Source organism: Ylistrum balloti, unplaced genomic scaffold (assembly GCF_031769215.1).
Source record: "Ylistrum balloti isolate Yb309-2 unplaced genomic scaffold, AGI_CSIRO_Ybal_v1 Utg369850, whole genome shotgun sequence".
Classification (NCBI taxonomy): domain Eukaryota; kingdom Metazoa; phylum Mollusca; class Bivalvia; order Pectinida; family Pectinidae; genus Ylistrum; species Ylistrum balloti.
Window position 1 is genome coordinate 3,764,447 of NW_026782003.1, and position 12,591 is coordinate 3,777,037.

Genomic DNA, 12,591 nt, shown 5'->3' on the forward strand with positions numbered 1-12,591 from the left:
GCGATTCCACTGAGGTGCTCCAGCAGCTCAAGCTAATGCCAGTATCAATGCATCATCCAATTAATTTCCAGAAAACTTTCTTATTTTTAAACAGTTTTAATTTTGTTATCATTTTCACCAGTGATTTCTTATGTATCCACTTTTTATGTTACAGAATTAACAAGATGTTGTTGTTTTAATAAATTTGTTGTTGTATAAAATGTATTCATGACCATATATATCAAATCAGCATTATCTAATTGTGACATTTGAATATTGATATTACTTTTATAACAGAAATTTAAGCATATAGCTATATAACAGGACATATTTCTTGTAGTAATTTTATACTTAAGTGATAACTAGAGGATTTGATGACAAAAGACCTTGTGAAATTTCTGACTTGTGAATTGAGCTAAAGTGCTCATGTCTTTTACTATCAATTTCGAGTGCTTCTCTGCTGTATTTTACCAGAGAAGAACAGATAGTGAAGGACATATTGAAGAACCTATGCATCAAGACCTGATAATGATGTCTGTATCAAAATAGTCCTCTGTTCATGTAATCAAGGACTTTTTAGCAAAGTTTGTTACGTTTTGAATTATTGTAAGAAAATATATGAATAAAATATTTACATTGTAAATATCATGGCTTGTATTTATTTCGGTCGTTGATAAAGGTTTTCAAGCCAACCAGTGTTAGATTTTATTGAACGTCAGACAATTTTATCTCACCAAAATGAAGGGCAGCTTGTGCTACAACTCGAGTGTAAGCATCTGCATCTATCTAGTTAAGAATGGCTAAGATCAGTTACATGATATGAAGCCAAGCTGATAAGATGCAAATACAGAGTCAAATAACCTATTGGGTCAAATGTTCAGATCAAAGGTCAAGGTCAGTTTTGACATAATGGAACAAACATGGTTGTAGTCAAACTAAATCGTCTTCAATTTTTATGCAAAATGCAAGACAGTCATCACTTCAGCTGATTATGATGATAACAGTCAGCTGACAGCAATTTAATTACATGAATGCCATGCCATATATTAAGCATAGGATATGTGATAGTGGCAAGCAGTTTTGTTCAATACCTTCTTCTTTGAGGGATAAAATACATGTATCTACTGAAAAAGAACTAGATGGATCTTTTGTAATTATCTAAGTTATATAAGGTCCCCAGTTTCACAAATTATGTTCTGGAGTTTGATTACAAGCAAAGGCAGCCGTTTGTCCCATGTCGGATTCTGAAAAGTCAATATTTCTCTGTCAGCTTTTAAATTCAAGTTCCCTGTTGCCCCTAGTGCAAACAGAACACTGAAATGGCTGGCATGCTGCCAATTTAGATATTTTAGAGTTTGACAAATGAAGAATTTTTCTAGTACCCTTTACTATAAATTCATATTTTCATGGGACTCAAATTTCATAATTTTCCAAATAAACATTTTCAGTGGCACTTCAGTTTGTGGTTTAATCTAACCAACCAAATTTGCTAGTATTACAATCCATATTAAATTTTATCTGTTTATTCCATTAATCAGATGTAACTGTACACATGGGTAGGTAAAAAAAAACTCAAACACAGGTTCTGGTCCAAAAGTAACCAATATTTAGCGATTACGTAATATAATGCAACAGTACACAACACAGTCCACAAATAATGAAATACTGGTCTGCCACTAAGAGACAGCGACAAACTAATAACTACAACATGAAATCTATAAAGTATGGGTGGGATGGGGATTTCTGCATTCAAGAACTTAACAAGAGGGCCATGGCCTGTAACGGTCATCTGACTATCAAGAAATGGATGGACAAACCACTGATGGTGGTCTAACAAATCTGATGAATTCAAATTCTGAATATTCCTTGGAAGTATCAGAAACTCATAAATGGTAAGTTCTTTGCATGAAAAACAGTTGCATAATTATGTTACAAAATAACTATCGTGGTTACCATGATTAGTTTTGATCAGACAGAAAAATAACGACAAATTTTCTTTTCTTTTCCTTAAAAAATCCAAATCCAAATATTTCAGTCAATGGTGTGAATGAAACTTGAGAAGTTCAGACTATCTGTTATAGATGAGCTCTGTTGAAGTTTGGACCGAATCGGAAAAAAAATAATTTGGTCAGGGCATTCTCGGGATCACTTAAAGCATGTTTGATATCATTACCCTTGGTACCTCGGGAACGAATCAAATTCCTGAATTTAAGAAATATCCCCCTCCTCTATGATGTTTCAGACCAAATTTGGTTGAAATCCACAAATGTGTTAAACAGGAGTAGTGCTTTTACTGAAAAGTTTACAGACGGCTGACGTCGAAAGGCTAACTGGGTATGACATTCCTTGAGGAACAAAGCAAACATGAAAAAAATGTCACTGTGTGGATGTGGTGAATTAATAGCATCCATTATCCAGGAGGTTACATATGAGATGTATCAACAGATCACAACCGCACACATATGATGGAATGGTCTGGTAGGACCCTCACTGTCAAGTTAAGGTTAACCACACATACATGTAAGATGAAGTCAATGTAGGCAGTCCAAAACACATACTGTCCAAGTCTTGGATGCTATAACTGAGAGTAAATATAACAAATACAGTTTTTCAGTGAAAGCTACTGTACTCGCAAACAAGGATGCAGTCTATCTGTCTCCATGACCTGTGTTATGTTATACTGCCTTCCCTAAAGTGCAGGCGACTTTGAGGTGTAGTGACAAAGGCTACCAGGCATGCTGCCCAAAAAGTAATATGTTTGGATGTGGCCTGACAAATCTTGGTGAAAATGACCAGGGATGGGGAGCTTTGGATTGCAAACAACAACCATTGTTCTACATGCTCCTTTCCATGTAGTTCTGACATAAAAGGAGTCAAGAGGATTGGGGTAATCCAATTCCTGGTGCAAAACTTTAATAACAAACAAATATTGCCTTCATGAAGGAAAGGAAAGTCGATCAGACAAATAAGGGACATAGCGTCCCAGATAAACTGGTGATAAAGGGACTTACAGTATCTCTACAAGCATACATAAGGTATGTACTGTAGATCTTCTGAGTAGACTTAGAAAAATTGTCCGCCTGTAATATGTCTATGGTAGTATCAAGATTCTTGATTGTGGTGGATCTCAACGAAGGGCCCTTGCCACCTGTTCAGAGACATAGAAAAAGGAAAGTGCTGACGTGTGATCAAGAAAGTAAAGAGTTGGTACTGGTCAACCAAAGCTGATACAAAACTTTTGCAAATGAACAGGCTCATGAAGCTGAGACCCAGTGTCTGCCATGCCATTGTTTACACCTTTAATGTGTCTCGCAAGTAAGCACATTTGCGATAAAGGAAATCACAGATATCAGATCTAAGAACTTCCAGCTTCTCTAAAGGTAATTGTAACATCATATTGACTGAGTCAATCTCAATGCCATGAAATATCATAACGTGGGCTAGGCCATGTACCTTAGACCAGTTAATGAGAAATCCCATCTTTCTCAACAGGCTTATAAGATATGTTAACACAGAGGAACACTTCTCCTGAGAATCTGCACGAATGAAAGTCATCCAAGTATGCCATCAGATTGTGGTGTCCAGCACAAGACAAAATCCTACAGATGACATGTGTAATTCTATGAAAAATCCCGGGACTTGCCTTTGCTCTAAATGGCAGCTTAGATTCAAAGGAATAGTGAGGTTCATCATCAAATATCCATTGGAGTCCTGTTACCATTTGAACATGTTCACTTATAGCTACAGATCTATAGGCTGACTTGAGGTCAACCTTGGCCATAAAAAAACCTGGGGTAAGCAGCCCAACCGCATTGTCTATAGACTGGAATTTTGGTTTATTTAGCACTTTTAAAATCTTTTTCCATCAGAAAGGTACATCAGATGTTGCGGCACATAACACTTCTCTCCATCTGAGAGTTAATATACCTGTTGACATGTTTGTAGCTAATGGGAAGTACAAATGGTGACATCAAAGTCTTTCACCCTTGCAGTTGGTGATTCAATTTTTGTGACAAAATTCACAAGGATGATCTCACGTTACTGCATCAAAGTACTTCAGCTGCTGGTGCTTCAGAACCTGAAACAGAAAACGAACAGCTCAATAGTAATATTAACCAGTGTGTAATACAGTCACACCTTTTAAGTATCAGATTTTGTATCACACATCTAGACAGCAATCTGATTACAAAAACTTATATGGCAGGGAAAATAAAATCATTTTGAAATTCACACCACTTTTAGTGAAGTTTCACGAAAAAGCTGTTTTTCAAGACAGCAGTTGTGATTAGTAGTCAAAATATAGTGGTCATGAATTACTTAGTAACTTATTCAGTGGAGATTCAAAGCAAATTGTCTTGACCCTTATTGGGTCCTGCCCCTCTGGCAAAAGGGGATAATATGTACATCAATTTCTTTCATACAGAACCTTTCAGTTCTCAGTAAAGATGTTTCAGACCAGTTAAACTTAGAATCCATGCCATCATTAATCAGGATGAGTAAAACTCAAAGCAGAATGTCTGGTCTCAATTTTGCTTAGTGACCCTGCCCCTTTGGTTTCAGGGGTCACAGCAACATCATACATACAGAATATGTTCACTTGCCAAAGTGATGCTTAACATTAAATGTAAACCTACAATAATTACTAGAAAATTTAGGGCCCTACTTTCTATCCCTAAGAATTGGTCCAACCTCATTAAAATATGCCCTTCCCAAGTGGCATCACTCTGGTTTTGGTATCACCCTAGTTTCATGGTGGATGGTATCATTTCGTGAAATTTGAACAAGGGACATCTATGACAGCATCTTGTTAATAACAACATCTGTTTATTCACAGGCTTGTTTGTTTTCTTGTTTTGATTTTTCTTTTTCGTCAGACAACATAGGAAACGTTACAGACGCAAGGGTTGTGTAAGCGGTTGAAATGGTTGGACTGGAACTTGCAACAGAAATGACAAGAACAGATCAGGACCAAGGCTAGATTTACAATATGTACAGTTTGAGGGGTCTATCTGTACCTGTCCGAAACTTATCGGCTAAATATCATGTGTTTTCAGAATTTCTGCATAAAGCAGGATTGCTGCACACATATATTTCTAAAAATGTTATGCTATTAAGTACGGGTGAAAATGGATGATATTTTATTTTTGGTTCATTGTTTTTATACAAACAGGAAATTCAAAAACTGCATTTTGAGCTTTATATGGTCATATATCATTTCCAACATAGGGTACAGGTGTGTTCGTTAAACACTAATTACTGTTAATGCCCAGCCAACTGAATTATTTCAGCCAGGTCATCAACAAGCTACCAAGGACAGAGCTACAGTACCTGATTACCCCAGCTGGTCCAGTCAGGACAGAGGTTTCTAGCAAAGAGTTCCAGACAGTGAGGGTTTGATGGGAGATACTCCTTCATTACCTCTGTAAATATACAACAACAATTGTTATCTCTAAAAAACTACGATCCTTTCCTACAATATTGTACATACTGATATAAAATGTTCATAATACCCAACAAATTTTCACAGACAATAATTTTGATACAAACAGGTATAAATGTCAAATCATTATTTAAGAGGTACAATTCATTTTAATGCATTGCGAACTGATTAAACTTGTGATATTATTAAGATAACAGTGATGCTGGCCTTCCCGACTGCAGGTACAAGTAATGAAGTAGTATGTGTAGCTCAGGATTGAAAAAATTCATGTAATGAATTGGAGTCAGTGTATAGGGTTCAATTTTCTACTGTAACAGTGACCTTGACCTTCAGACTTAATAACAAATTCTATGCTAGCATTTCTTGTATAAAAGTAGCAATGTTTCAGGCTGAGAGGTCCAACTTATTTTGAAAAGGTGTGACAGAATGAGGACATCAGGGTACAATGATGATGGTCCTACTGAGAGATCTGACTTACCTTGTGTAGGAGATATAACTGTTTCAGGAAAAGGGTACACGAAGATGATGGTCCTATTGAAAGGTTTGACTTACACTGTAAAACAGGTGTGACTATAGAAGCAGTAGGATACAATGACTATGGTCCTACTGAGAGGTCTCACTCACCTTTCTCAGTCAGACTTGCCTTGTAGAGAAGGTGTGATAGAATTGAGACAGCAAGGTACACAGATAATGGTTCTTCCAAGAAGCCAGACTTACCTTGTAGAGGAGGTTTGACAGAATGAATGCAGCATGGAACACTTAAGATGGTCCTATTAAGAGGGATCTTCGAAGTTTCTTTTTCTTGTATAATGGACTGTTCTTCAGTGCTTTCAGTATCGGTCTCAACTGTTAGTTTCCTGCATCTGCCGATGATCAGTACTTCATAAGGTTTTCTGTGTGGGGAGTCAAATTCATACACCATCTCACCTGCTTTGGTGACCTGATATAAAGAGTTTGAAAATTTATTAACTGTAAGTAATTAAAACTGAAAGTGATGCTCAGTGATTTGTAATGAGCCATATTAAACCAAATCTTTGAAGGCTACTTAAACGGTGAAACGGTGTTAGAACTCACAAAAATAAAACATGATTAAGTTTTTTAAGTGATAGTGCCAAAAATGACCATTAAATTCCATAAATTCCACTCTGATGGTATAGGAAATATAATATCAGTATAGCTGTTTACAATGTTAAAGTGACACATCCGTCAAATGGTATAAATGAATGAACATCTTTATTGCATACAGAGCTCATATCAACTTTCAGACAAAGTTATAAATGTAGGTCAACTACTTTACCAAATGATTAGTCACAGAAATGTTATACCTTGACCCAATGCCATTCAGTCAGAAATTCAACTGACCATCTTGGGAACAGTGAATCTTTAATGAACTGAATGTGCTGCCATCTGTTGGTGACCCATACCACCACTACAGAGTTATCTGCCCCAAGCCTTTGAACTGGAATGTCTATTAAGTCTTCATTACTCATACTGTAGTACCTGTAAGATATAAATATTTTTCTCCTGTAAAGACTGTACAATAAATTGTGTGTGTAATGGCAACTTCATATCATCTACTACTAATATGAAACAGAGGTAATTATTTTTCAATGTTTCCACTGAAGTAAAGAAAAAACCCAATTCATGCAAAAGAAGAATTTAATGAAAATGAATTATGTACTTTTAACAAAAAGCACACAACACTTCCTGTTTCTAATGCCAGTCCACTGGTCAAAACTCTATCAAGGAGGTAAAGCTTTGAAACCTTATCTAGCAAATTAAATCAAGTTCACAATTCAAATTAAGTTTGTCATTCTGAATTTAAAACAGTCATAAGGAACCCTATAGAAAATAGCAATGGTTACTTATATTTGTTAATAATCTTACAATAATGATTTATTAGATATAGAAGTAAATTTGAATATACATGTATGTAAAAATTATTTTGTATCTTTTTAACAATTTTTTTTATGTAAGCTTAATAGCATTATTATTATTCACTGTAGGCTGAACCTAAAACCATAGGCTGATAAGATAAATTCTGTTAAAGAGAAATTTTCCCTAGCTGAAACTTGGTGGAAGTAATGAAAGTAAACTGTAATTTTACATGGATTACACATTATTTCTCCTGCAGAAAACAGAGCCTGAGTTTTCCAGAAGTGATGGCAGTGCCTGTGAGAGCATGTTACACACGTTGAACAAATGGTCTTACTCGGAAACATCGAATACTGAATTTTTTGTAATTTAATGAGGTTGATTCATCTCCCCATTGGATTCTTGATTTGATTTCCACCAATTTTAATTTCCCTCAGTCCCCTCCTGACCATTGCTAGAATGATGAAACAGTTGTGAGTATTAGTTTGCTCATAATCTATCCATTTATGAATTTGTATTGGACTGTGCTGCTTAAATTAGTGTCAAGTACAATCTTTGCATGAACAAGTTCTAATTTTGTATCATCATATGAGATATTCAGGACAAAGTTACACAGGGTGAACAAAGGGCCATAACTCTTTATATTGTGAGATATCCAAGACAAAGATACACAGGATAAACAAAGGGCCATAACTCTTTATATAGTGAGATATCCAAGACAAAGATACACAGGATGAACAAAGGGCCATAACTCTTTATACAGTGAGATATCCTGAACAAATTTCACATGGTTAACAAAGTCATAACTCTTTTTGACATATAATTGTCATTTTTCCTACACACTTATTGGTCAAAACATCTCTAACAAATCTGAATTTATTGTGATGTTACACAAAAACACTCTGAACTCATGTACACAAGGTGTGAACATAACAGCTCACCACCCTGTTTGGTGTCTCACACATGAATACATTTCATATAACAACCCAGTAACTTATGAAGCAATTTTCGGCCAACCAGAAACACGGATTGTGATCATATAATAAAACAATCCAGCTGAAGCAATTATCACTTTCAAAAGTTAATAAATGCTTGTATTTACCTGAAAGCAGGTCAATAATTGTATCTCACGGAGAGATGCCCAGGACAAATTACACTTGGTGAACAAAAGGACAATGAAATATAGTTCGAAGTCCAGCAATTAGCAATCAGAGACTCTCAGATGTCCAAGGCATAAAAGTGAAAGAAACATGAAGTAAACATCTTCATAAATGTGGTGATGCTAATTTTCTGTATATTAAACACTATGAGTAAAATTTGTCCCAAAATGGTTAACACTAGTTTTTTCATTAGAAGAACTTTCTTTCAAAAGGACCACAATGTCGCGCCTTTAGAAGTGCATTAGATTTTCAACATTCTGACCCTATCTACCCTAAGTTTTAACATGTTTCGTTTCACTTACTTTTTCAGTCTTTTTACAGATTTATTTTGCCATGGAGGATCCATCACAATCATATCAAATTGAGGAAAATCTGAAACAGATATTTCACATTTATATCTTTTTGATAAGAATATCAAAAACTTAAACTCCAAATTCTACCTTTAAAATATTTACCCATCAAAACTTTCTTATATCTTTGGTAAACCTGGATGCAGTTGTGGAAATGTCACAAAATTGAGTGATGTAAATACATGTACTCTGTGGCTAAGCTATTGCTTAACTTACTGATAACATTTTCCTGGAAAAACATTGGCAACATATCAGGGTTTCATCTTCTATAGCTCTGTCCTCAGTAGTTACCTATGCTTGTCTCCAGTAAGCTGAGATGGCTGATATCCGACAAGAGAAATGAACATCTTGGTGGCAGTAGATACCGTTCATTGTCCAGACTGACAAAAGCAGTGTCATCACCATGGTAATGAACAGGTCTGTTCACAATGCTGCTCATTGTCATGGAATCTGTGATTATTTACCATTAAAACAAGATAAATTACCAGACTAATAGCGTTTTCTGTGATCGCTAGGGCTATGAAGAAAATTTTAAACCAAGTGAAAAAAGTATAAGTATGTTATATCTTCACAAGTGATGCCATGAACTTGAAGGGCCAGGTGAGAATGTATCTTGTATCTGAACTAGATGTGAGGAAACGACACATATACTCCCACTTGCAACCAAGGAGAACCCTTGGCACATAAAATAAAACTGAAAAACTGCCTGCAGAATCCAATGTAAAATAAAACTAAAATTCTGCCTGTATATCTTTTACAAGTTCCCGATGGAATTAAGCAAGGCTCTCCAATAATGGTCTTATTGTATTTGTGAAAATCTTGATTGAAATTCTTAAAAGTTGAATGGCCATAATTCTGGGAAATACAAATCAGAACTTGACCTGAAAATTATCAATGCACAACTTAATACTGAATTACAGTTCTGTATCTTTATTTGTTTATGAGTAAACAAGCAGAAAATTAAAAAAATTGACAGCCTGGCAGTATATATAAGGTAACACCATAATATTCATCCAACCATGAAATGACAGGGGCATAAAAATGCCTGGGCTATATTGTTATATTAATACCACTATGACAATGTTTCCCCCTTATTACATATTTACTAATAGGACAAGGTCTCAGTCATGTTCTTACCATTGTTTTGTAAGGTTATTCCCTGGTGGTTACGGGCGGTTGGAAAATGATACTGGTAACAGGATTCCTCCAGGCTATCATTAGTCTGTCCAAGCGACTTCACTGCTGACCGAGCTCTCACATTGTTGTCTAAATCCTGCACATTTTGTTTAGTGGGAAAATAGCCAATTTCCTTCCCCATTTCCAGTAATGTATTAATGGCTAAGCGTAATTGATCTTTGATCTGATCATGGTACTCTGCTGCTTTCAGTTCACCACAATTCAGCTCAACTTTCCTTTTCCTCTACAAAATATACAACTACAGTTGTAAAGATCTATTTTCCCTTAATTCAGCTTTTTCTTCTGCCAAAATATTCAAGCGTGTACTATATACCATATAATTTTTTGAAAGTTATCATTAAGATAGAGTGTTTTATAACCTAGTGTTGCACATCTTTTGAAGAAAGATTTTTATCGTTTATGCTGAGATATGTGTAGTTTCTGTGGCACTTTTTCATATTGATTCGTTATTTGATACTTTAAACTTAATTAAGACTCAAAAGAGAAAGTGACTGAATGCAGAATTTATTTCATTGTCTCACAAAAATATGAATATCAGTAATGTTATTTGAATTGTAGAAAAACAGACTATGTCAACAGGAAGACTTTGATGGATGCTTAGCGTTTCATGACAATGAGCAGTAGTCCATTCAAGTGACCTGGCCTGATGCTGGCAAGGTGCTGAATGGAGAGGGAGGAGACTAACTAGCGGCAGGGATAAAGGCTACCCCCTTTGCACTTGCCGGATATCAATATACTTAATTAAACCAGTCAAAAAACTAACCAACCAAGTTTCATGTTATCTTTCATCTTTTTCAAGAATGTGATATTTCTCTTTTTATATTTATTTGCATAAAGATGGCATTATTGAACAATTTATATTTGTCAAATTACATGTAATCATTCCTCTTAAAAACACCTGCTACCAAAACATCCCTTTGTGCTTATACAAACAGGATACGTAAGGTTGCTAACTCGTTTAAAAAGTTTTTGTATCGGTAGTCTTCTTGAAACTAAGGTGGTGGAACACTCTATCTTAGAAGACTTTGACTTGAATGAAATTGTGCCTAGTGTATATCCAATACTATTTCTCTATTTCGTTTCATTTGTTTAGAAAAATATTGGTGATTATATCGCAGATTTATTGTATTCTTGAAAATCTATTGAATTAACAGAATGAACAAAAAAATTTTGAATACTTTTCGTTTTCTCTTCATGGTTGACTCCATTTCGCATGTTGTTCTTATGTTACTGTCTTGTTTGGCTGCAAACTGGCTGTCCATCATAAAAGGACTCTTTATATCAAAAAGGTCAGCCTGGAACTGTAATGATGTCTGGACACTATCAGATGACTGGTTACTCTGAAAATTGTAAGTCTGATCTAAGAACTGCTTGTGGTCGACAACCCAACCTAGATCGGATTTGCAGATAACAGCCATATCTGATTTTCTCTCCGTAAAGTCAGCCTAAGCATAAAACAAAACACATTTGTTATTTTCATATCATATATGAAAGTTTTAATCGGATGCTATCTTTTTACATCAGAGGTTCCAAAGAGCACACTTATTATGTTTGAAACAATACTTCAAAACAGTATATTCTGTTTTTAATAATGCTTTTGCTGTTCCTTCAAAGATTGTATGCCATGATTTACTAGATAAAAGTATTTTCAAACAGAAATTCTGTGTATGCATACTATTTTTATCAAATGCTGTTATTTTATGTGTAAAACGTCCGTTCACAGATGTAATGCACTACCTATATAAGACCTATCTATGTAAGCCTATTGTAGCCAGTGGTGTTCGGAATTTGTCAAGTCCCAGTTACTGCCAGTTGCTGGACCTGCACGCACGCACACAGTCTTTCCATGTTGACGATAACAGACTTGTCTTACATGAAAATTATTCATGAAAATCAAAGCACGAAAACTGCATTAAACACCAGGAACTTATTGGGATTAAAAGCGTGTTTCAGACCGGTTGTAAACAAATCATTCTAATACCGAAAACGGGTTTTCGGATTACAATATTTGGTCCGGAAAATCATTTCAAATCCAGATTCGAGATATTTACTTTGTTAGTATACCGCAAATCAATTGTATCAACAAAAATACATCAATCAAGATGTCATAAAAATTCTCAGAATAATAAGTCTTCCTGTCTCCATTATTATTTATCCCTTACAGTGATCCTTAGCCTCTCTGAAGTAACTACAAATATTTATAAAAAAAAAAAAAAAAAAAAAAAAAAAAATCAGGTTGAATGAAATAAAAACTCATTTTTGGTGTCAAAATAAGTGTGTATTGGGGATGTGTCAAGTTGGTGTGAATTTATTTTGGAAAGAGGCTAAACTAATGCTGAAAATCCACCATATTTTCATATTATCACTTCAAAAATGGATCATAGTAGATAAAACCTCTGATTTGGGTCATACAAACTAGGATCTATGGAAACCAAGAGGCCCAAGGTCCTAAACAGTCATCTCAGTTACGTTGCTGTCACTGTTCTCATAACATATGTCATAGAAATAATCTTGTTAATAAAGTAAGATGGCTTGAACTAAACTGTGTACATAATGTGGATGTGTTTAAACTGTGCATAACATGAACTTT

The 12,591-nt window shown here is 35.1% G+C and overlaps 1 protein-coding gene across 1 annotated transcript; it reads right to left on the reverse strand.

Annotated features, from left to right (window-relative positions):
- Window positions 1–1,568: 1,568 nt before the first annotated feature.
- LOC132545587 (N(6)-adenine-specific methyltransferase METTL4-like) lies at window positions 1,569–11,912 on the reverse strand. Its single transcript, XM_060209278.1, has 9 exons — window positions 11,739–11,912; window positions 11,180–11,446; window positions 9,942–10,224; window positions 9,096–9,254; window positions 8,757–8,826; window positions 6,745–6,919; window positions 6,137–6,359; window positions 5,308–5,399; window positions 1,569–4,057 (listed from the first exon to the last, which is right to left on the reverse strand). The coding sequence occupies exons 2-9, from the start codon at window positions 11,417–11,419 to the stop codon at window positions 4,013–4,015; spliced, it is 1,287 nt and encodes a 428-aa protein (XP_060065261.1). The 5' UTR covers window positions 11,420–11,446; window positions 11,739–11,912; the 3' UTR covers window positions 1,569–4,012.
- Between the last annotated feature and the right edge of the window lie 679 nt (window positions 11,913–12,591).

Coding starts and splice junctions, on each gene's coding strand:
- LOC132545587 (XM_060209278.1), bottom strand. CDS start 11,419: ATGGCTGTTATCTGCAAATCCGATCTAGGTTGGGTTGTCGACCACAAG. Junction 8,827..9,095: donor CTTACTGGAGACAAGCATAG/GTAACTACTGAG, acceptor TATCTGTTTCAG/ATTTTCCTCAATTTGATATG. Junction 5,400..6,136: donor TGTCAAACCTCCTCTACAAG/GTAAGTCTGGCT, acceptor GTATATTTACAG/AGGTAATGAAGGAGTATCTC.